Here is a 25,183-nt window from a genome sequence, read left to right as displayed (position 1 = left end):
CTCTTGTTGCGGAGCACGGACTCTAGGTGCGTGGGCTTCAGTAGTTGTGGCACGGGGGCTCAGTAGTTGTGGCTCACGGGCTCCAGAGCTCAGGCTCAGTAGTTGTGGCAAACAGGTTTAGTTGCTCCGCGGCATGTGGGATCTTCCCGGACCAGGGCTTGAATCCGTGTCCCCTGCATTGGCAGGCGGATTCTTAACCACTGCGCCACCAGGGAAGTCCCCATCCGTTTGAATCTTAGGAGAGGAAGGACATGGACCCCTGGATATGGCTGGGGCAAGGAAGGCACGTGTGCAGAGTGAAGCCACTGGAGGAGTGTTTCCAGCACATTTCTCTTCATCATCACTGTCTGGGGAAGGGGAAAGTCAATTGGGCTGAGGCCGGTGGCTTGATCAGAGCCTGGTGCCCAGCAGAAACCAACACATACTAGGCCCTTGATAAATGCTTATGGAACAAATGCATATATTTCCCTTCTGTCCGCAGGAAATGCAGTGGAGGCCTGACTTCTGGGAGCAAGTGAAGCTGTTCCAGTTGCTGGCCCTTCCCAGCTGGGCTCCAGGGATGGACAGCTGAGGCTCCAGTGCAGTGTAAGGCAGTGGAGAGAGTACTGGGCTGAAGTCAGGAGCTGGGGGTCAAGGGCTGGGCTTCTGGCTCCAGTTGCCATGAACCGGCTGTATGACCTAGAGGTCTGGTTCATCCTTCGCTGGGCTTTGCTCATCTCTTTTTGGCAGAGTGGCCTGGGTGAGGTTTTTCCAACTGCAATTTGCAACCCATTTGGTACATTTAAAAGAGCAATTTAGTGGTTCACAATCAGTATTAAAAAACAAACCAAAACACAAACAGAACAGAAAATATCAGAGCGCAATCACAGGTCATAAGGATAAGTATTGTTTTGTGAAACTATTGTTTTGCTTGTATATAGATGAAGGTGCCGACTGGTCTGATGTAAAACTTATTTGCTACTGTGGATCCTGGTGAAAAGAGTGTAAGACACTGAATTCAGCAATCCCGGAGGTGTCCTCCTCTCCCACATTCTAGGGGTCTTTGTGAAAAAGCCACAGGCCCAGGGGCTCTTCTCTCACTCCCCCTGCGTGTCAGCAGCTGTCTCTCTGCTCTTCGCTGCCTCACCCCTCCCCGGGTCTTTCTCCTTCCTGCTTCAGTCCTCAGTCCCCTCCTCCCTTTCTCCCAGGGACAAGCCTCCCCCTTCCCAGGAAGTCAGGGTGGGGTGGGGTGTGGGGTCGGAAGGGAGTAAACGTGATCGAATGGCGGTGGCAGTGAGCACTGTATCCCAGAAGCAAAAATAAAGGACTAGGAAGCAAACACCCAAGCACCCGGGAACAGAACAGAAAGTAGGCGAGCTGGGGACGTGCGTTTGAAGGGAGGACTTCGTGAGCAAGAGCTCAGCGGCGACACCGCAGCGGGTCACTCACAGGGGGCCGGCACTGGCCTTGCGCTTGTTGGCGCTCGGGTGCGCAATTAACTAGCGAAGGTAGTTTTCACTCCTGCCCCCCTCCCCCCGTTAAAAGAAAAGAAAGAAGAAGCCGGGAGTTTTGGAGCCAACTCCTGGAGAGGGAACGGCTGAACTGATTCGGAAGTTGGATCTCTTTGTACACAGGAATGCGGAGAGAAAAAAACAAAACCCACCCCATTGCTTCATTTCCCCCTCCAAGCCCGAGCACTTTCTGTTGTGCAATGAAAAGGCTTTTCGCGTTGAGAAAAATGAATCCCGATTTGCGCTGCTAAGGAATGAGCGCGCCTCTCGGCGCGAGACGGCTCTCAGCTGGGCGCGGAGACGGCGCGGTGGCCGCAAGGCGACCGCGGCCTGGGCGCTCGGAGGCACCTCCTCCGCGCGCGACTCAAGGTAGCGCCCGCGGGGTCGTTGGACTCCCCCTTCCGCGGGCTGCTGCACGGCTCTCGGCGACCCGAGGGCCGAGGAGTAGATAGTTCGGGGAACCTCGAGGGCGGAGAGCCCCAACTACGGCTGGGCCTCCTGGGGATGGCGGTTCCGCGAGTCTGGCTGGGGACTCGCCGGAACTGAAAACCTGTCCCGGGAGCCCGCTGGGGCCCCGGGACCCCTCGGAATCGCTGGGGACAGGAGGCCGGCTCGGCGTCCGGGAGACCGGGCCGGGACGCGTTAGGGGCGCGGGAGGAGGGCCGGCACACGTGGGTGCCGGCGGGCGGGCCGTGGCCGGGTGCGGGGTGGGGGCGGGGTGTGGCTTCTCCGCCTCCCGGGCGAGATTTACATGTGTGTGTGGCGGCCCCAGACTTCCTGCTCTGCTACGCTGCAGGTACTCGCGGGCCGGGCCGGGCGGGCGGCGGGTGAGCCGAGACGCGGGCACCTCCTCACCCGGACGCCACCGCCGGCTCCCGGGCCGCGCCGCGCAGCCTTCCGCCCCGGGGGCTGCTAGCCCGCCCCGGCCGCGCCAAGCGCCAGGCTCCGAGGTGGGGGCGCGCCCCTCTCGGCCTCCCCGGTCATCTCCGCCCTCAGCACCTAGCCTGGCCGCGCGCCCCTGGGCGCCCCCACCGCCCAGGCTCCCCCGAGGGCCGCAGCCATGAGCGAGATGTCCAGCTTCCTCCACATCGGGGACATCGTCTCCCTGTACGCCGAGGGCTCAGTCAATGGCTTCATCAGCACTCTGGGGTGAGTGAGCCGAGTTCGGGGCGGGGGGGCGCGGTGGGCCCTGGTGCTAGTTGCGTGCGTCCTGCTGCCTCCCGCCGACAGAGGACCTGGACGTCCCCAGCTTTAAGGAGCGGGGGGAACGGCTCGCCTCCTTTCAGAGAAAGGAAGTGAAATGTTTGCCCAGGTAAAGTCGGGTGCCCAGCCGGAGTTGTCAGGAGGCGTCCCCCTTCGCGAAGCCTCCACCCTGGCGCTCTCGCCCTTCTTCAGAAGGAGCGGGGAGGCCGAGACTTCCTCTGCAGGTGGTCCCTGTGAGGGGGCAGGTGGGTGGCTGGGGCGTTAGTTAGGGAAAGGCATCCGGGCCTGGACGTGACCGGCTCTGGGGTGGGGCGGAGCCGTGGCGGGGTGGGCAGGCTCAGCCCGTAGTCCTCAAGTAACAGACCTGTCGCACCTTTGAAGGGTCGCACCTTTTCCTCCTAGCTCTCTTCTGCCCTGCGCCCCCCCCCTCCCCCGCCCCCATCACTAGGAGTGTCTTCGCAGCCCTCCCCTTACAGGCGTCCGAGGTTCCTGCCGGCTGCCCCCTTCTCCCCGCCTCTCCCTGTCAATTTCCTGAGTGGCTCATCTGGCGCCTCTGGGTCCCTGGTCCCAGGATCTCTGGAGCACTTTACCAACATTAATTAATTCTGGCTGCCACCCCACAGGGTCTGGATAAGCAAGGAATCAATTCAAGTCCCTGGAGAGAGCCAGGCCTGAAGCTGGCATAGGGCAGGGCAAGAATTAGAGCGAATGGGTTTTATCTTCAGAGAGCAGTTGAGTGAGTCGGTGGGGATGGGACGTAAGAGTGATTTCTCCACCTCTCCAGCCTCAGGGCAGGGCCTGTTACCTTTGTCACATTTTCAGTCTGGGGACTTGTGTTAAATGGTCTCCTCTTCCCCACCACACCCAGCCGTTTTATTTTAGGGTAAACCCACCCTCTTCTGCCGACCCTACCCTCATCTGGATGCCAACCAGCTGCAAGGTGTCCTCTCCCTGGGGGCTTCGGAGGACAGCCTTGGCACTCTAAACCCAGGGCTGGCTCGCCCTGAGCTGGGGAGGTGGGAGCCATCTGGCTCCCTTGGTGTCTTGTTGGGAGTTTAGCTTTAGTCCTGTGGGAAAGATCGGGAGGGTTGGAGGTCTGGCTTAGCCAACGGGGAATGGATGCTGACTTGGAATTCCAGAATACCTGCGCTTCTTATCTCAGCACCCTCCAGGCCTTCTCATTCCCCTCCCCATTCACATGTGGACTCCCCAGCCCTGCATTCCCTCCCGGCTACATCTCACTTGTCTTGCTCAGTTTACCAGAGGATGGGGTAAGCTGCATCCCTGGCACATAGTGAACATGTCTGATAGCGCTGAGGGAAGGAGCAGAGACTGTGGGGACGTGGGGGATGCAGGGGCAGATGGTGTCCCCCTGCCTGGTGTCTGAACAGTACTGGGGGCTTTTGGGAAATGACCATCTTCTCTGTTGCTCTGAGTGCCAGGCTCAGGGCTGAGCACACTGTGGGGGCTTTTTTTTTGTTTTTTTTTGCGATGCGTGGGCCTCTCACTGTTGTGGCCTCTCCCGTTGCGGAGCACACGCGCAGGCTCAGCGGCCATGGCTCACGGGCCCAGCTGCTCCGCGGCATGTGGGATCTTCCTAGACCGGGGCACGAACCCGTTTCCCCTGCATCGGCAGGCGGACTCTCAACCACTGCGCCACCAGGGAAGCCCTGTGGGGGCTTTTTTAGCACCTGTGAGGATCTAACAGAACCAAGGCCATCCACACAGGCCTCATCCCCTCACTAGGGATTCCCTCTATTGCTTCCTAGCACAGCTCCCTCCCGCCCTGGCCCTTCCTGCCCCAGGAAGCTGCTTCCTCCAGTCCAGTTTGATTCTGAGGCAGGGCCTGGTGACCGCCCAGAGCCATTCTACTCCAGGGGCCGGTTCCCAGTGCAAACATCTCCTGGAGCTCCCAACTTCCGCAGATATACGCACACCCAACCTCCCTCCCGGCACTCCCACCCTCCCAGCCTGGCCTTCTAGCACTGGCATGTGCTGGCCCCAACTTAACTTTCTATCTTTTTTTTTCACCACCCCCTTCACGACCCTGACACTCCAGGTGCACCACCTGGATTGGGATTCCTGGAACCTTCCCCACGCTCTTGCGGTCTGGTGTGCTCTTGTGGTCTTGTCTCCGTCTCTTTACCTTTGTTCCAGTTGCCCCTGCCCTTCAGCCAGTCTCCACCTGAGTAAATCTGACCCACCCTCTCAGACCTGGTACAAAGTGGCCCTCCTTTGTGAGATCCAACCCCCCTCCCCCACCCCGGCAGAATTAACCCCTTTTCCCCAGTGCTTCGCACTGCTTTATACACATTCCTCCCTGGCGTTGTGTTGTTTTACAATTAGTTGAAGGTTTCTCTGTAGAGCCCTCTAACACTGGGCACTTTGCCAGGATTATCACCCCATTCCTCCACTCAGGCACTGTGCTGGGCACCTTCTTAGAACTTCACGCAGTGAAGGAATGGTTTCTAAACACCCTAAGGCATCGCTACTCAAAGTGTAGTCCTTGGTTCAGCAGCATCAGCATCTCTGAGAAGCTGGTTAGAAAATACAGAATCTCACAGCCCTGCCTGTCCTGCTGAATGAGAATCTCACAGCCCTGCCTGTCCTGCTGAATGAGAATCTGCATTTTGCGCCCCAGGGGATTTGGAGCCTTAAAGCGAAGCATTGCTCTATGTGATTCTCTCTCTGCTCCAGCCTCACCAGAACCTTTCTGCCTCCATCCTCAGCTCTGGTCCCCTTTGCCTTCATCCTGGCTGTTGGTGCCCATGTCTGCGAACCCTGGAGGCTGATTTGACTGAGTTCCCAGGCGATCGCAATGCTCGGTGCCCAAGAGGTGCCCAGTAAGGGCTGGAGAAAATGAATTTGATGAGGACAGGGGCAGCCTTGGTGGACGGTGGGACTGGCTCAGCTGGGGGAGTGGAAAGGGGGGCGGGCATCGTTGGAGGAGGGAGTCTGGGGCAGCTTCAGATTCCAGCCAGGCTCTGCAGAGCCAAGTGGAGGAGGCCAATTAGAGCTGCCTGCGTAATTACACCTCCCAGTGGAGACTGTACATTAACTCTGGGTTGGGAGGATGGGAGGGGTCTGGGGAGTGGATCCTGGAGCAGGTTGAGACCTCAGCCGGGAAGGGAAAGCAGGCCCACGCCTGTTCTCGGGAGGAGAGCATGGCCGGGGACGCTGCCTTGTCCCTCACTCCGGGTGGGAGGCAGCAGAGGCCAGGGCTGCAGCAGCGGGTTAGGGCCACTTCAGGTGAAGGATTTACTATGGCTCCCGGCCAGTGACTGTGGGAAACCGGCCCTGCGTGCAGGGTAGGCCCCTCAGGATCTCACGTCCAGTTCCTAGAAGGTCTCTTTTGAGTGCCCAGAGGGGTGGCCCCCAGACCACTGGGATAAGCTGGGGAGTGCAGGTGAACTGGGTCTTGCAGTCGTGCTCCCAAGATTTGTCAGATTGCCTCCGCCTGCACATGGCTGGGCCTTGGAGCAACCATTTGGGGGCTCTCAGGGCCTCTGGACCTGTGTCACCCAGGGCTGGGTGATCTCAGGGAGTAGGGTCAGAAGTGACCTTGGGATTCCGTGTCTACCTTCCAGCCTGATCTGCTTCCCCAGGAGGGTGGTAATTGGAGGTCAGGACCCAGAAAACGTGGAGGTAAATGTGGAGGAAGTCCCAGGTCCCCAGGGTCAGGACCTGCTTTGTCACTAACTGCATGGGTGATTTTGGCAAGGTCCTCCCTCTCAGAGTCTGTTTCTATCAGCCTGGTTGTCCTCTGAGGTGCTCTGTTTGCACCCGAGAATCTCCCTGTGGGTCTTAAAAAAAAAATTCCAGCTCCCATGTCCCATGTCAGACCAACTGTAGTAACATTTCTAGAGGTGGGCATCTGAGGTTTGGATTTTTAAAGCTCCGCAGTGCTTCTAATATGTACCTGGGGTGGGGGGTCCCTTCTCAGGGCCCTCTCAGGCTGACAGGCTGTGAGGAAGCCTAGCTATTGGGTCTGCCTGCCCCTTGGTCCAGAGAGCCCATCTCTTAGCCTTCATCAGACTTCATTAAGTCATTCAACAAACATCTAATGAGCACCTACTATGTGCCAGGCACTGTTCTAGTCACTGGGGAATCAGTGATAACCAAGACAGAGTCCAGCCTGTTCTAGTCTGTACAGCGGAGAGCTGGAAGAGATGGTCTTTAAGGGCCCTTTGTGCCTTAAGTCCCTGAGACTCACGTGATTTCAGGAGGGGGCGCTGCCCCTCCCGTGCAGACGACATTCCACTGGCAGATTTCAGACCTGCCCTTGGCTTTCACTTAATTGTGATTTCACTGGAATGAGATGTTGGACTTAGCCCTGTCCTGTGCCCCAAGGCAGGGTCTCAGCCTCCACTAGGTCAATCCATACAACTCATGTTTTTTAGGAAAATGTATATTTCTTTCTTTCTTTCTTTTTTAAATGAAAAAATTTTTTTTGCCGCGCCCTGTGGCTTTTGGGATCTTAGTTCCCTGACCAGGGATTGAACCCAGGCCCCGGTATTGAAAGCTCCGAGTCCTAAGCACTGGACCACCAGGAAATTCCCATACGTATTTTTTTCCTGATTAAAAAATAATATATGCTCCATGGAGAAAACTTGAAAAACTAAAATAAAAAATGATCTGTAATACCACTGTGATTATATTGACAGCCTCTATACGGGCTTTCTAGCCTTTTATGCACACAAATAAAGATTTACAAAACAGTATCACATTGCACATCTGGCTTTGTATCCTGTCTTTCTGGGGGGAATACATTAACCTGTATTTTCCCATGCGTGCCAGCCTACGACTGTTGTGGCCACAGAGCATCCCCTGGTATGATGTACTTTCATTTATTTAAGCAACTCTATTATTGGGCATTCAGCTGGTCTCTAAATTTTTTGCTGTTCCAAACAATCTGCCCTGAACATCCTAGTCCATACATGCCCGAACACTTGTCCAGTTATCCTCTCAGGATAGATTCCCAGAAGTGGAATTCCGAGATCAAAGGGAAGGCACATCTTTATTTATTTATTTTTTCCTGCCGCGCCGCGTGGCTGTGTGGCTTTTGGGATCGTTCCCTGACCACGGGTTGAATCTGGGCCCTCAGCAGTGAGAGCTCAGAGTCCTTACTCCTGGACCACAAGGGAATTCCCAAGGCACATCTTTTACCTTGCTGGCTCTCTCTAACCCTGCACATTTCTCTGGTGGCGGAGGTGGTGGAAACGGGGACCCTGTGCCCCGGGGGGTCTAGCCCACTTCACATCACGAGTTTGAGAGTGTTGTGCTAGGGGTGTGGGGAGTAATACCAGCCTCTGCCCTCGAGGTTGGGCCAGGTTGGGCGTGGCGGCTGCAGTGGGGAGGGGGTGAAGTAGAGAGGGGGGTGGTGTGTGGGTTGCCTGAGGACAGGATCAGCCCCAAGGTCCCACCGAGGGACTCCAGGGACCCAGGCTGCATGCAGCTCCTGGGCCTTAAAGAATCCTGCTGTAGCCACTTGCTCACACTCTGTCCTGCCCGACATTCCTGACCCCATGTCCCCTCCCCTCCCTGACTTGGCCCAGTGGGGCTCTGGGGTGGAGGCTTGGGTTGGGGGTGGGGTGCTATGCTGGATTTTAGGGTGGGGTCACAGGAGCTTTCTGCTGCCAGTTTAGGGGCAGGTGTCTGGGTTTGAGTTACCCCTGAGCACACGTCTCCTGCAGTCTACCCTGAGGCCTGCTCGCCACACTTCACCCCATGTGGAGCTGGGGGGCTCCTGCCTGGAAGTGGGGGCTGTGAGGGAGGTGGGAAGGAGGCCTGGGAGAGGGGGAGGAGAGCAGACCCCAAATCTCCAGTGAGTTCATCACAGGCCTCTAAATGTCAGCTCTGAGCTCCTCCAAGTGCATCACGCAGGTCATGCCCAGTAGTGGCAATGGTTCCCAGCAGTTGTGCCTGTAGCCAGCCTGCTCCAGGGAGGACCCCTGGCTTAGTGGGGCTAAGCGATTTGCTGGGGTGGGGGTGGGGGACGTAAGCCAGCAGGAGCCCTGCGCGCCACGCCACCGGAAAGGAGGCTGCAGGACTCTTCACACCGGGGTGGAGATGAGACTGGGTGCTGACAGCACAGTGCATCTGGGGTGTGGGCTGGGGGGCAGGGAGGACACACTGCAGAGGGCTTCCCACCTGAGGAGACAGACAGTAGGGACTCCTTGCAGGGGATTGAGTGGGGGAGTCAAATGATCACTGTGGTGTGTAAAGGTACATATTTGTTTCGCTGGCAAGTGGGCAGAGCCAGGAGAGACAGTGAACATAAATCTTAGCCCAGGGGCAGCTGCAGGTGTTTGAGGCAGACACCTGTGCGTATCTGGTTCACAGATCCCTCTCCCATCACTCAGCCAGCCAGCCATCACCCGCTTCTACCAGCCTGCGGGAGAGCCGGCTCTCCAGGGTCCGAGTCTAGAGATGGGTGATGGGGTGATGGAGGTCGTGCGGGGGAGAATTCAGTCTGTGTCTCAGAGATGCAGTGGATGACAGACGGGCTTCACCGAGTGTTTACAGCTCTGGCCTGTGCTGTCCCTTTGACCCCTTACCACCAACCGGAGGCATATATATAACTTATAAAAGTAGAGAGAGGGACTTCCCTGGTGGTCCAGTGGTTAAGACTCCATGTTCCCAATGCAGGGGGCACGGATTTGATCCTTGGTCAGGGAACTAAGATCCCGCGTGCCACGTGGTACGGCCAAAAAAAAAAAAAAAAAATAGAACCATTGAGAACACCCATATATCCACCACCTAGACTTAATCGTTGTTTACATTTTGCCATATTTGCTGTTTCTTCTTTGCTGAAGTATTTTATGGTAGATTACATGCATTGCATTTTTTTCACCTCTACATCTTTCATTTTACAGGAAATAGGCTATGTTCCTGTATAACCACAGTGCTGTTATCGTACCAATTAGTAATTTCCTAATAGCGTCCGATGCCCAATCCATAGTCCAATACACTCAATTGTTCTCAGTCTAGCCTTGACCACTAGTTTCTTTAAATTAGGATCTACTCAAGGTCCACGTGTTAATTTGATTCTTATGTCTCTTAAGTCGCCTTTAATCTAAAGCAACGCCCGGCCCCCACCTCTTTCTACCTCCCCCCGATAAGCGGGAGGTTGTAGACTTGTCTCACTTTCTGGAGTCATCAGGGCTGCTTTGCTGCTCTATTTCCCAGAGAGCCGAGCAGGGATGTGGAGGAGGGCGGCCTGGGCTTCAGGGCTGCCCTGCTAAGGCTCCTCCAGCCTCAGTCAGGTTTGCGGGGCTGAGAGCCCAGTCCCCGCACGGAGAGCAGGAGAGAGGCCTGGGCAGGGCAAGGCCGACCTGTGAGGGAAGGGTGGGCTGGGTGGCCCAGGGTTGCCCCTCTTCTCGGCCTTTTCTCAGTTCTCTCTTGTGTCTCCTGCTCCCCATCCCTCTTCTCCTTGGCCTAACAGAGACCCCAGGACTCGCCAGAGCCCACCAAGTCCTGAGAGCCAGCAACCCAGGCCTGCGGCAGAGGCAGAGCCCGGAAGGCTTGCGCCCTGGCCAGGGGCCCTTATTTCTGTCGGGCCAAGTTTAGTCACTTTTGCTGCCTCTCTTCCTCGCTGGAGAGGCTCTTAGGGGTTCCCTGAGTGTGTGGCTTACTGTCCTTCCTAGACTTGAGCTCTCTGAAGGAATGAGCCATGCTTGTTTTAAATTCCATATACTGGTCCCTTCGGTGGCTCAAAGTGGATCCTTGGTAAAGACCTGTAGAGGTCAAGTAAATGGATGTTTTTGCAGGGATGCAGAAGTGAAGTTCTTTTCTCCAATGGGGCCAGTGATCCCAGCCAGTGAACCTGGGCTCCTCTCCCAACATTTCTCCCCACCCCTACCTAGTGGATGTGACTTTGGTTTTTTGGGGAGGGGGAATCCAAGGCCCCAATCCTCCATCAGCCAATCCCAGTGTTCTGACAGTGCCTGCCTTGGGAGTGGCCTTCTGTGGGTCTAGCCTAGATCTGTGGGGTGGTGGCCAGTGCCCTGGGCTGGGAGTCAGGGGATCTGGGGTTTGGAACTGGCTGTTCTTTAATTGTTGTGTGACCTGAGCTCGTCAGTTTCCCCCTCCACCCTCTTTTCCAGGCTAGATCAGGGAGGGGCAGTCTGGGGACCCTTTGGGATTTCCCTAGTCTGGTGTCCTCCTCCCTTAGCTGCTCCTCTGGTAGTCACTTGCCCCACTTCTAGCTCCCTTCTTCCTCCTATTTATCTAATCTTTCCGGACAGCACTGACCTGCCCCACTGCCTTTTCCATGGCTCCCACTTGGATCTCAAAGTCCACCCTGGTCAGAATGGGGCCAGCCAGGCCCCTGGATGCATGTGCCTTTCCCTCTTCCTTCAGACCAAGGTCTTGGGGTGCAGACCCCGGGGGCATTTCAGGGACAGCGCCCTTCTCCACATCCTTCTAGAGCAGAGATGTCCACCAACTCCTGCTCAGAGGGTCCAGGGCAGGCCTGCCCACAGGCTTCCTGCCCGACCCTCCCTACCCCTACTACCCCCTCCCCTTGCCCACTCTACTGATGCCCTGTTGGGCCCTGCACAGTGCAGGCTCAAACTCATCTTGTGTCACCCAATGGATAGAAGGCTTACAGCAGACTGTCCTCAGGGCTCCTGAGTGTCCACTGGGCTGGGGGGGTGGGGGGTGGATTGCACAGGTGAAGGTCGTGGCTCCTGTCCTCACAGCACACAGCATGGTGGACGTGAGCTTCCAGAGGGGTGGGGACCACACCCAGCACATAATCCCTTTGCAGTAAGATTTTGTTGAACGGATGGAGACCTAGATCGTATAGGTGCCATCAACTGACCAGCTGTGTGGCCCAGTGGTCCCTTTAACTCAGTGAACGTCACACTGGACTGTGGTAAGAATGGAACGAGGTATCGGGTGTAATTTATAAATTAAAGTGTTCTGCACATCGGAGCGTCGGATTTTCTAAGATGATCTTGGCTGGGGTGCCTTTAGTTAAGGGGAGATGCCTCATGTGGTGGAAACGGGGCAGGGAGCTCTGCAGGAGCCTAAGCGCGGCCTTGAAGATGGCAGGACTCGGAGGGAGCTTCTGCGTGTGCAGAGGCGTGGAGCGGGGGACAGCGAGATCAGAGGGCTGGCGGGGCGCGGGAGTAGGCCCTTCCCTGGATCTTGGGCGGAGGTGGACGCGCTCAGGAGGGGAGGGGGACGCGCTCAGGAGGGGAGGGGACAGTGAAGCGACACGGCAACTTATCCCAGGAGAACCCGGCTCTGATTACAGCGCCAGGTGCGCATCGGAAGCCGGAAGCCGGAAGCCGGACACCAATCCACACAGATACCCCCACCACGAGGGAGAACGGGGGAGCTACGGCCCGGGATGTAGGTGCCACCAGGTGGGGAGGTCCTTCGAGCCGCCTTCCGCGGGCTCCCGGGCGCGGGGTGAGGAAAGCGCGGGCGCTGGTGGCTTGTCCCGCGCCCAGCCCCTCGCGCCCGCCTCCCACCGCCCCCGGGCGCTCCTGGCACAGGCCCAGCGTCCTGGCAGCGGCTTGCAGTCGGAGGCAGGCCGGGGCGAGGCCGCGCTCGCATCCCCTCCGCGACGCGGCTGGGGCGACCGCCACACACTGGGAGGCGAGTTTCGCTTCTCGGCGGGGGCGGGCCTCGGGCGGGCGGACGGAAAGCGCACTGCGGCCTCGGCGCGTCAGCTGGGCGCGTCAGCTGGGTCTCGGCGGGCCGGGGCGGGGTTTCGGAGGGGCGGGGGCGGGGCGCTCGGCGACCACCTCGCTGCCTCTCCCTCTACCCCGAGGGACAGAAGTCCCGGCCGCGCCCTCTGAGGCTTCTCCTCCATCAAAACTTACCTGTCTGCTGTCCCAGCCCTTGCAGCCCATCTGATAAGGGCTTTCCTGCTTGTCTGTTAATGGCTTCACGGGACACTCCTCCCATCCCCTCCCGCCCAATAGCACCTTCTTGGGATGCCTCAGTCCTAAGGAGTAGGTTCAGAGGAATGGAGGGGAGGCTTGTGAGGGGGCGCTTGGGGACATTTTGGGACTCTAAACATCCTGCTGCTGGCTGCCTTCTTTGCCTACGGACTTGGTGGAGGGCTGCCCTAAGCTACAGCTAGGAAATGAAATGATGGGAGGGGCGAGGCGCCATCCCTTAGAGGTTGCAGGGGAGGGGTACAGAACCTTCCCAGGGAAGTCGATTTTGCTCATCCAGAACCCACACTTGGAGGAGGGAGGGGGTGGAATGTTGGATCCAGGAGGAAGTTCTGAAAGTCCCATCATCCTGACCTTGTTTTCCCGATACCTTGTGGGAGCCCCCTGCCTTTTTTTTTTTTTAACCGTCCACGTGGCTTGCTTCTCTGTTCTTACCATTCCTGACCCCTCTTGGCTGCAGGTCTGGGATGTTTTCCTTCCCAACCTTGCTTGAAATTCTCCTCCTGGAGGCCATGCTCCCCTACTGACCAGTTCCTCCCCTTTTCTAAGTGGCTTCAGCTTGCGCTCCCAAAGCAGTGCCCTGCTTTGTAAACCACTGGGCACTGGGGAGGGGCTGAGCTGGAGACAGCAGGGTTTCAGAAGCTGTGCCAGAGTGGGCGGGGACAGAAGGACATCCACATAATGACCAGGCAGATTTGTGCCAGGGGGATTAGGAAAAGCACGCCAGGCATCCACTTTTGCATGTCTTTTTCCTGCACTTGTGACCCAGGGGAGGGATGGAGGGGTCTGGGGTGAGGATGGGTTTTCCTCAGACAGGGAGTCTCTGGGGAGGTGGCCTACACAGGGCCTTGTGCACTGGTCAAGATGGCGGCTGTGGGGACTACGCCAGCCTCTCCTCAGTTGCACCAACTTCCATGATGCCCTATGGCTGTCCAGCACCCCCAGCAGTGCCAGGTGCCAGGCCCTGGCCGAGGCTTCATCCCCTTCCCTACCAAAACTTACCATCCTGTGTCTCCTCCCCTCAGGGCTTTGCCAAGAGACAACCAGCTAATCTGATTGACTAATCTCTTACAGGAAATTCTATGAATTATTCGAGGCTTTGCACAGCTTCTGCCTCTTCTTTCACACCTTGTCTGATTGGCCAAGCTCTGACCTCTCCCTTCCCTGGACAAAATCCACAGATTGGCACCAATGCATATTCCTTATATCATGAACTCTTCTGAGTATGTGACTTGTCTTCCTGATGAGATTTTAAACTCTCTTAGGGACCTTATCTTTTGCTTCTTGTGGACTTCCCACAGCAGCTAGTAAAATGATTAATTCACTCAATATGTATGTCGTGTGTGCCCGCTCTTCACCAGGCAGGTGGTCCAGATGCTGAGGATATAGGAGGAAGCAGAACAGACACATCCCTGTCCTCATGAATCTTCCATCTCAGGTTGGGGAGGATAGGAACCAAAATAAATAAAATATATAGCAGGCTGGGTGGTGATATGGAGAACAGGGAGGAAGATGAGAAGTGTGGGAGAGAACAGTTTACAGTTTTTAAAAGGATAGGGAGGGAGGGTGTCCATGGGAATGGGTCATTTGAGGCGAGATCTGCAGGAGGTGAGAGAGGGAGTCAGGAGGGTGTCTGGGGCAGAGAGTTCCAGGCAGAGGGAGAAGCCAGGGTCAAATCTACTGGAACGTTTGAGGAGCCTGGAGGAGGACTGTGGGCTGGAGCAGAGTGGGCCAGGGGCTTGGGGAGGAGATGAGGTCTGAGAGGTAAGGTGGTAGATCATGTGGGGTCTTTCAGGCCATAGTGAGTTCTTGGGTGGGTGGTTCTCTGAGATGGGTGGTTCTGGAGGGTTCTGAGCAAAGAACTGCCCTGATTTAACTGACCTTTTAAAGGGATCCCTTTGCTGCTAAGTGGGGAACAGGCTGTAGGGAGATGAGGGGGGGGCCAGGAGACTAATGGGGAGGCAGTTACATCCAGGTGAGAGCTGGTGGGGACCTAGACAGGGTGGTGGTGGCGGCATGATGAAAAGAGGTCAGATTCCATACGTATATATTTTTTTTAATTTTTTAACTTATTTAATTAAATTAATTGATTAATTAATTTTTTTTTTTTGGCTGCCTCGGGTCCTAGCTGCGGCATGTGGGCTCCTCGTTGTGGCGTGCGGGCTCCTATCTAGTTGTGGCGCGCAGGCTCCAGGGCTCGTGGGCTCTGTAGTTTGTCGCACACAGACTCTCTAGTTGAGGAGCGTGAGCTCAGTAGTTGCGGTGTGCAGGCTTAGTTGCCCCGCGGCATGTGGGATCTCAGTTCCCTGACCAGGGATCGAGTCCGCGTCCCCTGCATTATAAGGTGGACTCTTTACCACTGGACCACCAGGAAAGTCCCATCATATGTATATATTTTAAAAAATTTTATTGAAGTATAGTTGATTTACAATGTTGTGTTAATTTCTGCTGTACAATAAAGTGACTCAGTTATCTATGTATATTCTTTTTCCTATTTTTTCCATTATGGTTTATTACAGGATATTGAATATAGTTCCCTGTGCTATACAGTAGGACCTTGTTGTTTATCCATCCTATATATACTAGTTTGCATCTGCTAATCCCAAACTCCCAGTCCATCCCTCCTCCATCCCCTCCACCGGCAACCATGTCTGTTATCTATATCTGTGAGTTTGTTTTTGTTTCATAGATAGGTTCATTTGTGCCATATTTTAAAGTCAGATTCCATACATATTTTGAAGATAAAGCCCACAGGGTTTCCTCACAGATTATGTTTGAAGGACGAGTGGAAGAGAGGACCAAGGATTGACCCAAGGTTTTGGGCCCAAGCAATTGGGAGGATGGATCAGCTGAGATGGGGAGGACTTCAAGGAGAGCAGGAGCTCAGCTTGTAACGTGCTGAGTTTTCGATGCCTGCGGACATCCAAGTGGAGACGTGGAGTGGGCAGTTAGATCTACGAATCTGGAGTTGGGGGAAGAGGGATGGCAGAGGTGGAGGTGGGAGTCATCAGTGAACGTATAAGTGGTGCTTTGAACCCATGCTTGTGGCCGAGATGACCAAGGGTCAGTGCTGATGGAGAAGGGGAGAGGGCTAAGGACTGAGCTAGAGGCTGGGGATGGGGAAGGGGACCAAGTGAGTCCTCGCAGCAAGCTGCCCTCTCCCCTCCCCTCCCTGTCATGGAGAGGTCCCCCCCAGCAACCCCTGCACCCCCATGCTTCTGGGACCACCTCTGTAGAGATGAGAGCTCCAGGGACCTTGAGATCAACTGGAGGTTTAGCACAGCTGGGGCAAGGAGGTTGTGAGGCTAGCTAGGGAGTGGGTGGAGGTCAGATCACAAAAGGCCTCGTTGGCCAATCCAAGGAGGGGAGGCGCAGAAGGAGGCTTTGGAATTAGCTCTGTGGCTTCAGACAAATTATTTAATGTTCAAACCCAGTTTCGTCCTCTGTAAAATGGTGCTCATGACTAGCCCCTTGGGGGAAGTTGGTGAGAATTCAGAGGAAATGGTTGTGAAGTGCTGAGATAGAGTTGGCCTCTGAAATGGTGGGTCATCATCATCACTTTGTCCTAGAGGCTGGGGTGGCATTGAAGAATGTTAAATGCAGGAATGGGTGGATGGATGGATGAGTGGGTGTCCTCCAGAGACTCAAGATTAACCTCAGCCATGGCTGGAAGGGAGGAATTTCAAGCCCAAGGGTGACCAAAGCAGAGAGTATGAAATGGGCCTGACTGAGGTCGGGAAGGTGCAAGGTTCACTGTCCTGTCTTTGAGACCCGGAGGCCTGTCCCCGTAGTTTGGTGTCTCATAAGCTTCTCTCATCTGTTCGTCTGTCTCTAGGCTCTCTCTGTTTCTGTTTCTTATCCTGTTTATCTTTCTGACTCTGTCTTTTCTGTCTCTCCCTTCCTCTCTGTGTCTCTGCGTCTCCGTCCCCTTCTCTCTTCCTCCTCTATCACCTGCTGCCTTTTCAGGTCTGGGCAGGGTCTCAGGGCTATGACAGGAGTTATATCCGCAGTGTGTGACAGCCCAGACTGGTAGCAGGTCCCCATGGGACAGCTCCAGCTGGGGGGTCGGGGCTGGGCTGGGTGTGTCTCTGAGCTTTTTGTGGGGTCTCCCCCATCCCCATCCAGGAGACCTCGTCATTTAACAGTGGTGCCAGGAAAGGGGATGACCTGATGGCAGCGGGTTGTCAGTGATGGAGAAGTTTCTTTGTTTTGTTTTTTTAATTGAAGCATAGTTGATTTACAATGTTATGTTAATTTGTGCTGTACAGCAAAATGATTAAGTTATACATATATATACATTCTTTCTTTTTTCGTATTCTTCTCCATTATGGTTTATCACAGGATACTGAATATCGTTCTCTGTGCTCTACAGTAGGACCTAGTTGTTTATCCATTCTACATATAAAAGCTTATATCTTCGAACCCCAACCTCCCACTCCATCCCTTGAGAGGTTTCTTTGGAGGCCTCCCTGGTGCCCTGGAACCCCCTGCCCTGAGGGAGGGACACCTGGGGAGGTGGGTGTCTTCTTTCTGCTGACCCAGCTGCCTTGTCGCCCAGGTTGGTGGATGACCGCTGTGTCGTGGAGCCCGCGGCTGGGGACCTGGACAACCCTCCTAAGAAGTTCCGAGGTGAGACCTCTGCTCCCCCCACTAACTCCCCTCCCCCTCCTGGCTGCTGAGTCATGGACCTCGGACAGAACCCATTCAACCCAGGGGCCCAGTGGGCGGGTTAGGCAAGGTGCCACCCACAGCCCCCTCACACTGCTGCCTGTGGAACCCCCATCGGCTTGAACGATGCCATCTCGGCAGGATGGCCTCTGCCTTCATTTTCCGGGGGCCACACCCCACTTCTCAGGGGCACACCCACTTCTGGCTGGGGGCCCGTTCTCCCCTGACCTCCCTACCACCCACAAGGCTTTCTTTGTCTGTGTGACTGGGCGTTTTCTGAGGGAACAGGGGAAGAAAAGAGAATCTCCTCAGGTGTTAGGAGGCCCAGGGTGAGAGCCCTTCTCTGTGCTGCATGGTGAGGGGGTTGGACCCCATGGTCCCCGGGCAGAAGGGGCCTTCCCTCTCTGTGTCCTCCGAGGTCAGTGGGCGCCTCAGCCCCGCCCCACAGGCCCGGGGGCCCTCGTGAGGATGAAATGATATCCTGCTGTCACTGCGCCCTGCAGGAGAAGGTGTCATTGTGGTGATTACTTGTGAGGCTGAGACAGACAGGCAGACGGAGCCTGGGCGTGGTGGGCAGGTTGGGAGCAGGCAGGAACACGCCAGGCCGTGCCACCTTGGCTGCCCACGTGGCTGCTCCTCTGGGGAGAGAACAGCTGGGATTGTCCTCGAGAGGGATGCGGTTGAGGGAGAGGAGTGGGATTTACGACAGTCCTGTGGCATCCTTGGCGCTCTCTGTCTGCTGGGGGCCTTGCCTATCTGTTGGAGTGTGGAGGAGATAGAGGGCTCCTCCCAGGCTGCAGGGGGGCCCCACATCTACTGTTCTGCTTCCATCGTGTGCCTCTGGGTGGGGTCTTAGGTCAGGACGTGCCTGGCTCTGTGGGGCCTGCCTCTGGCACTGGACCTTCCTCACCACCGCAGACCCCTCTGTCCTGCCCCATCTGGCCGCACTGCCTCTCACCTCATCCCCTACCCCTGGCCCTCCCTCGTTCCCTTTCGCCACACCAGGCCCGCTGCTTTTCCTCACATTTATTAGCCGTGCTCTGGGTAGAGGTGGGGGTTCCGGGTGGTCGTGTGGGCTGCCCGCTTGGAGGTACAGCCCTGGCACTTTCCCGGAGCCAGGAATAGGAGAGCTTTGATTTCTGCTCTAGCTGAGGGTTTTGGGTGAATTCTTGGGAAGAACTTAGAACGGAAGAGAGTGGTTGAGGTCCCGAGGCTGGGCGGGGCCAGGGCAGGGAGGGGACCGGGGCTGAAAGGAGAAGGTGGGTGGTGTGTCTCGGTGTGTGCAGTCAGCTGTGTGGCGTGATTGGCGGTGACAGGGAGGTGGGTGTGGCAGAGAATATTTGCCCCTGAGTTCCGGTAGACAGAGTTTGGGGCCAATTTTTGACAACAAAACAGCTACTTAGCAGAACAAGTGCTCCTTTGACTTCTTGTCTGCCTCCCACTCCCTCCTTTCTCTTCCTTTTTATTTTCCCAAAGCCCGTGAGCAGGGCCCACCCCAGCGTTGGGGGCTGCTCCGTGGTCCCCGAGGCTGTGCTGGGCGCCCCCAGCTCCGGGAGATGCCAGAGGGGCTCAGCCTCCAGCCTCCTCCCCACCCACCCTGCTCCTGGCCTGGCCTGGGTGTCTTGGTGAGGCGGGCAGAGACCCCTCTGGACCCCCTGTGGCCCAGTGTGGACCTGAGAAGAGCCCACCTTCTGGGACAGAACCAGGTCTCTGTGCAGCCCCTTGGCTGGCGAGTAGGTTGGAGCGTGAGAACCTGGGACAAGAGACACAGACTCCAACCTCTTCAGCTTTGAGGTTGAAGCCCAGAGAAGAAAGGTTGAGCTTGGCCTCCAACCCTGGAGTCCCGGTTCTCATTGTTCCATGTTTCTCCTGCAAACAGCCCCTCCTTGGAGGGAGGTCCCAGCAAGGGCATGGGGACCATGGCAGGCATTTTAGAACTTGGTCGGAGCTCATCAGAGATGGCCAAGGTGTTCTGAGGCCACCCTGGGGTGGGCCCGGCCTTGGCTGGGAACTGTGGTGTCTCCCTCTCTCCCCGCACGGCTCGAGCCTCCTTCACCTGCTGACCCCGGAGGCCCCCAGGCTTGGTCGGCCAAGCCCGTGAAGCCCCCGCCCTGCCTCCATCAGCCTCTGGTTAGCTCCCTGTTTGTGGTTTCAGCTCCTGCACCTTGCAAGGCCATCCCAAGCCCCGACATGTTCAGGGAATTTTTTCCAGAGTTTGCAGGGCCCTGGGAGGCCCAGGCTGCCAGTGCCCCAATGTGTAGGGCACCCCACGCCAGCCCAGCCTCCCCGACCTCCGCTTTGTTGTAGGGGTCTTGGGTTATGGCTGCTCAGAATCCTGCTCTCCTGGCCGGGCCAGGTCTGGGCAGGTCCCCTCCCACAGCATAGGCGTGGGAGACCCATTGCAGAAGGACGCACCTCCCCGTCCACCTGGGAAGCTCAGTGCTCACACCCCCGGCTAAGGCGACCCCACGAAATGTGTAGCAGTCACTTACCCACATAGTGGGTGGCAGGTGCTGGGGAGGGGGCTGATGAGGGGACCTCCCTGTGCTGGCACCCTGGGTGCCCTCCGCCCCCAGCCTCATGCCTCTGCTCTACCTGCCCATCTTCCAAGCCTGGTTTATTGTTACTTTTATTAAGATCCGCTTCAACTACTAAAACGAAAAAGTAAAGAGAAAGATAACACACACCTATGCACCCACTACTGAGCTCTCTCAAATCCTTTTTCCTGTGTTTATTTCAGGTCTTTTTCATTTTTAAAGAGATAGCATCTTATGCATGTAGCCAAAGCCCCGTGTGCCTTCCCCTGACCTCTTTCTCTTCCCCCTCCCCAGAGGCAGACACTCTCAGAAACTGGTATGCCTCATTCAGGGGCCTGTTTTTATACTTTTGCTTTAATACGTAGAGATATTTCTATGATGAATTATATAGGGTATCCTTTTCCATTTTTCCAACCCTGTATGTTGAAGGTAGCCTTCTGTACAAACCTTTCTGCACTTTTTTCATCGGTGGCTTCTCTTGTTGCGGAGCACAAGCTCTGGGTGCGTGGGCTTCCGCATTTGTGGCACATGGTCTCAGCATTTTGTGGCTGACAGGCTCTAGAGCACAGGCTCAATAGTTGTGGCGCGTGGGCTTAGTTTCTCCGTGGCATGTGGGGCCTTCCAGGGCCAGGGCTCGAACCCGTGTCCTCTGCACTGGCAGGCGGATTCTTAAGCGCTGCGCCACCAGGGAAGCCCTCTGCACTGTTTCTGAGACTTATCTGTATTGACCCGCATGGCTCTAGTTCATCTGTTTAATTGCTATGTAATATTCCACTGAGTGAGTAAACTGCAGTCCTTTTACTGGTTCCCCCGTTGATGGACGTTTATCTCATTTGCAGTTTTTGGTAATTGCCAACAATGCTGCAGTGAGCCCCCTGTACACGTATGTCTCCCTGGGCTCGCGGGCAAGAGTTTCTTGGGTGTGTTCCAAGGGCGGGTGACCTGGGTGAGAGGTATCTCTCCTGTCTTGCTAGGAACGGCCCTGCCGCCTTCCATGGGGGCTGTGAGTGTTTACCCCCACCCCTCGCCCCCGTTCACCCCTGCCAGACTGTGGGTGCATGGGGTGGGGGTGCTCTTGCTGCACCCCTATCCTGGCTACACTTGGTTTTGTCCCACTTAATTGTCTTCCAGCCCGCTGGGTGTGAAATGCCATCTCACTGTGGTTTTAATTTGCATTCCTCTGACTACTAGTGAGACATCTTTTCATATATTTATGAGCCACTTAAAATCTTGTTCATCATCTTTTCTTTTTCCTCTTTATAAAAGTAATACAGGGCTTCCCTGGTGGTGCAGTGGTTGAGAGTCCGCCTGCCGAAGCAGGGGACATGGGTTCGTGCCCCGGTCCGGGAAGATCCCACATGCCGCGGAGCGGCTGGGCCCGTGAGCCATGGCCGCTGAGCCTATGCGTCCGGAGCCTGTGCTCCGCAAGGGGAGAGGCCACAATAGTGAGAGGCCCGCATACCGGAAAAAAAAAAAAAAAAAAAAAGTAATACAAATACAGGCTCTAGGATCCAGCAGATGGGAGCATCCCATCCCACCCTCACTCACCTCCTGTTCCCGTCTCCAGGGACAACCCTACTAGAGAATCCGACTAGGTAGTTTATTCATCCAGTTACACCTCAAAATGTTGTGCAAACATCCATCGAGAATCTGCTCCCACGGCCCTCTCCCATCTCCACTGTTGTCCCTCCAGGTAACCACTTTCTTAGTTTCTTACGCATCCTCCCGTGGTCCTTAATGCAACTGCAAACATATGTTCAGACTTCCCCGATTTTCTTACACTGGGGTAGCATTCTATATGCACTGTTCTGTTCTTTGCTGTTTTTACTTTATGAGTCTTAGTGTGGATAGATCCTACTGGAGATCTTTCTATATTAGTATATAGAGGTCTTGAGCTCTCTTTCTCTCTCTTTTTTTCACTTAAAAACTCATTTTTGTTCATATCCTGGACAACTGTGAAAACAGTGTTCCTATGGTTTACATAGTTTTAAGCATTTCAAAAATATTTTTTTTCAACTGTGGTGAATAGCCACGTGAAGTTTACCATCTTAACCACTTTTAAGTGTACAGGTCGGTGACATTAAGCACAGTCTCATCAGCCATCACCGCCGTCCATCCACAGAACTGCTTTTCCTCTTGTGAAACTGAAGCTATATATCCATTAAATAATAACTCCCCATTCCCAACCCATCCCTCACCCCAACCACCGTCCGACTTTCCATCTGTATGAATCCGACTAGTCTTGAGTACGTCACATGAGCAGAATCGTACCTTATTTGTCGTTTTGTGGCTTATGTCACTTAGCATAATGGCTTCAAGGTTTACCCGGATTGCAGCCTGTGTCAGGGTTTCTGACCACTCCCCCCTCTCTCACAGCTCCATAGCTGTCCTTCATGTGGCTCCATCGTAATTTATTTAACCAGTCCCCTCTGATGGGCACGTGGGCTGTTTCTAATCTTTATCATTCCCGACAGTGCAGTGAAGACCCTTGTCCCTTGTCATTTTGTACAAATGCAGCTGTGCTCTTGGAGTGAAGGACCCGTGGGGAGATTGCTGTGTCCAAGGGAGGGGGCATCTGTGGCTCTGAGCTTTTGTCTTGCGCCTTGTCCAACAGCGTAATAAGAGAAAGCAAACCCATTCACCCTTCTCATCGTTTCTTCTGCTTGCTACCCCAGGTTTTGCTTATTCCGGGAGAGTTTCTCTCTCGGCCCATCCCTCCACTTTCTCCCCTCCCCCTGCCCCCAGCAGCATGCTGTCGCTGTTGTAGATTCTCCATGGTCACCTTTATTAACCCAAGTATCATAGTCACACCTGAATTTCTCATCCTGTCAAGTCCTGCAGTGCTCTGCCTCACGTCTGCCTTCCACCAACCACGCGCCCTTTTAGTTTTACATCAAGACTGAATAAGCTTTGCATTCTCTTCTGTAACTGCAGTGGAGTCTTCGGTGTTCTATAAGTTGAGTCTAAATGTTAAAGATTAGAAACAGATGTTTACATGATTTATACAGAGTTTATGTGTAATTGTGGCTGGATAACTTTATTCCCTGTGCTCTGTTCTTGTCTCGAATCCCCTGCTAGTGCTTTGCAGCCTTGGTTGGGCAGCAGAACCATTTGGGATCGGGCGTGGGGGTGGGGTGTGCCTTTCACGATGCATATCTGCAGGCCTTGACCCCTACCAAGATCTATGGGGGAGCTGAGAGTTTGTATTTGTTAAATCTTCCCCCGCCCCAGATGATTCTGTGCAGTGGTAGTGAGTTTTTGGAGTATTGCATACCTTAGTTTCGGGGAATGTCAGCTGACTTTGATAAAGGAATATCCTCTTGTCTGTAGCCTCACCAGCCCTGTGCCCCCGCACCCACAGGTGCATTCCCCCAGCACACACAATCCTTACGGTAGGACACCCCCCTGGACCCAGACTTTTCTCTTGGCCTTTGCTGCTGCTGGTCCTGCGTGGGCCCGGTCTCCTGGCTACCCTTTCACCCTCTGTCCTCTCTGCCCTTCTGCCCCACAGTTCGGTGAGAAGGAAGGTTCTGGCCCCTCTTGGGTTTTGGACAGGGCCGCCTTTGGGCAAAGAGCACAGCAGAGTAAAAGCATGGAGATGTGCATTGCTCGTAGGGGTGGGCCACAAACATTTTAGAGGGCTCAGATCATTTATTCATTCAACAAGCATTTTTTTCCCGACTTGTGTTTCTCTTCTTTTTTTTAAACCATTTTAGAAAATTGAAGTATAGTTAATTTACAATGTTGTGTTAGTTCCAGGTATACAGCACAGTGATTCATTCAGTTATACATAATGTGTGTGCATGCCTGCGTGTATATATATTCTTTTTCAGATTCTCTTGCATTATAGGTTATTACAAGATATTGAATATAGTTCCCTGTGCTATACAGTAGGTCCTTGTTATTTATCTATTTTATTTTTTATTTTTTTCTCAGGAAAGAAGTTTTATTTCCAAACCCCTAGGAAGGCATTACAAATAATGGAGATAGAAACCCAAATTAAACCCTGAAACAAACAGATGGCTGGATACGGGTGGGCCTGCAGGAGCAGAAAGTAGGGGAGATGTGTTCTAGATGGGGACCTCACCCTGCAGCCTGAGTCTGTATATTAATGTGACTATTCTGGGGAAGGGGAGCTGGGAATCAGAAATCCTCACCCCACCAACCCCAGTGTTGCCCGGGATGGTTGGGAGGAAGAGGAGGCAGCACGTTGGGGCAAAGACGTCACCAAGTCTGACCTTGGCATTTACTGCCTGCTCTGATCCCCAACATTCCATAAATAAGTTACCCTGCATATCTCAAGTTGAGCTGGGGAGCAAGCAGAATAGCCCCAACCTCTGAAAGCGGAGGCAGGGCAGCCTGGAACTGAGCGGGGCTACAGGAGGACACAGTCGGACTCTTGCTTCGGCCTTTGCCGACACTCGGCAGCTGGGCGTCCAAATGCGGCTCCTCTCCCCTGCGGTGACAGGGCCCGTGCTGACGCGGGCTGGGCTGCTTGGCGCTGTTGGTACGCCTCTTGCTGAGGTTGCTGGGCCAGCTCCAGGTCGCTAAGACCCAATGTGCCTCGCGACGGCTGCTGCTGCTGCAGGGACAAGGCGATCAGGTAGTCCTGGTCCACCTGCTGCTGCTTTTCTGGGGAGCCACTCCCACCTTCTGCTCCAGGTCCCTTGCCCACAGAAACAGCTGTCTCCGTCCACGTTGCACAGGCCCTCCCACACCACTTGCTCCTCCTGTAGAAAGCCCTGGTCGGTGACCAGTAGGTACAAGTGACCCTTGTGCTTAGTCATAGTGCTAAAGTGGTTGTTCCGGAAAAAGATGCTAAGTGCGCCCTCCTTGGCAGCTGTTGTTAGCTCACACAGACCGTGGTAGGTCAGCTGTGCGGCGGCGGTCTCCAGGAACTGCTCTGCAGTCAGGCCTTCTGTCCCGAGGTTGGTGTCACTGGAGTGCTCGCAGGTGATGATTGGTTGTAACTCAGTTTCCCACCTGCACTCACAGCCTCAGGACTCTGTGGATCAACAAGCCAGCCATGGTACAGAGGTATGCCTAGCAGGTCAAAGACACTGCACTCGGGTGTATACTCAGAATCAGAGACACCTGTGAATAGCACATTGCCATCCAGACCTGTGGCCAGTTTAGGCAGCACTGTCATTGCATCGTCCACATTCTGCTGAAAATTAAGCTGAAGTCCTTCTGACTTCTCCTGGGGCCTGATGGACAGAAGGCAGTCTCCAAGATGGGCCATGACCTCATCCGGTGTGATCACTTCCTTCTGAGGTGGCATCTTCTATTTATCTATTTTATATATAGTTGTGTGTATATGTTAATCCCAAACTCCTAATTTATCCTCCCCCCAACACCCCCCATCCCCTTT

General features: G+C 55.0%; 1 protein-coding gene and 1 pseudogene across 5 annotated transcripts in view; one reads left to right on the top strand and one right to left on the bottom strand.

Annotated features, from left to right (window-relative positions):
* Positions 1 to 2,260: 2,260 nt before the first annotated feature.
* Positions 2,261 to 25,183, top strand: part of ITPR3 (inositol 1,4,5-trisphosphate receptor type 3) — a 66,936-nt gene continuing 44,013 nt past the window's right edge. The window contains exons 1-2 of one of the 5 annotated variants that reach the window (XM_029242139.1): positions 2,261 to 2,639; positions 17,166 to 17,236. In XM_029242139.1, coding sequence (XP_029097972.1) covers positions 2,551 to 2,639; positions 17,166 to 17,236 — 160 coding nt within the window. In that variant the 5' untranslated portion in view covers positions 2,261 to 2,550. Of the gene's footprint in view, positions 2,640 to 12,020; positions 12,068 to 12,099; positions 12,114 to 17,165; positions 17,237 to 25,183 lie in introns of those variants that run through there. The other 4 variants (XM_029242137.1, XM_029242140.1, XM_029242141.1 and 1 more) reach the window with 4 other exon arrangements.
* On the bottom strand, positions 24,188 to 25,114 carry LOC114907032 (annotated as a pseudogene).

This window comes from Monodon monoceros, unplaced genomic scaffold, assembly GCF_005190385.1.
Source record: "Monodon monoceros isolate NGI ecotype Baffin Bay Population unplaced genomic scaffold, NGI_Narwhal_1 Super_Scaffold_3, whole genome shotgun sequence".
Lineage (NCBI taxonomy): Eukaryota > Metazoa > Chordata > Mammalia > Artiodactyla > Monodontidae > Monodon > Monodon monoceros.
This window is presented reverse-complemented; position numbering and strand designations above follow the sequence as displayed.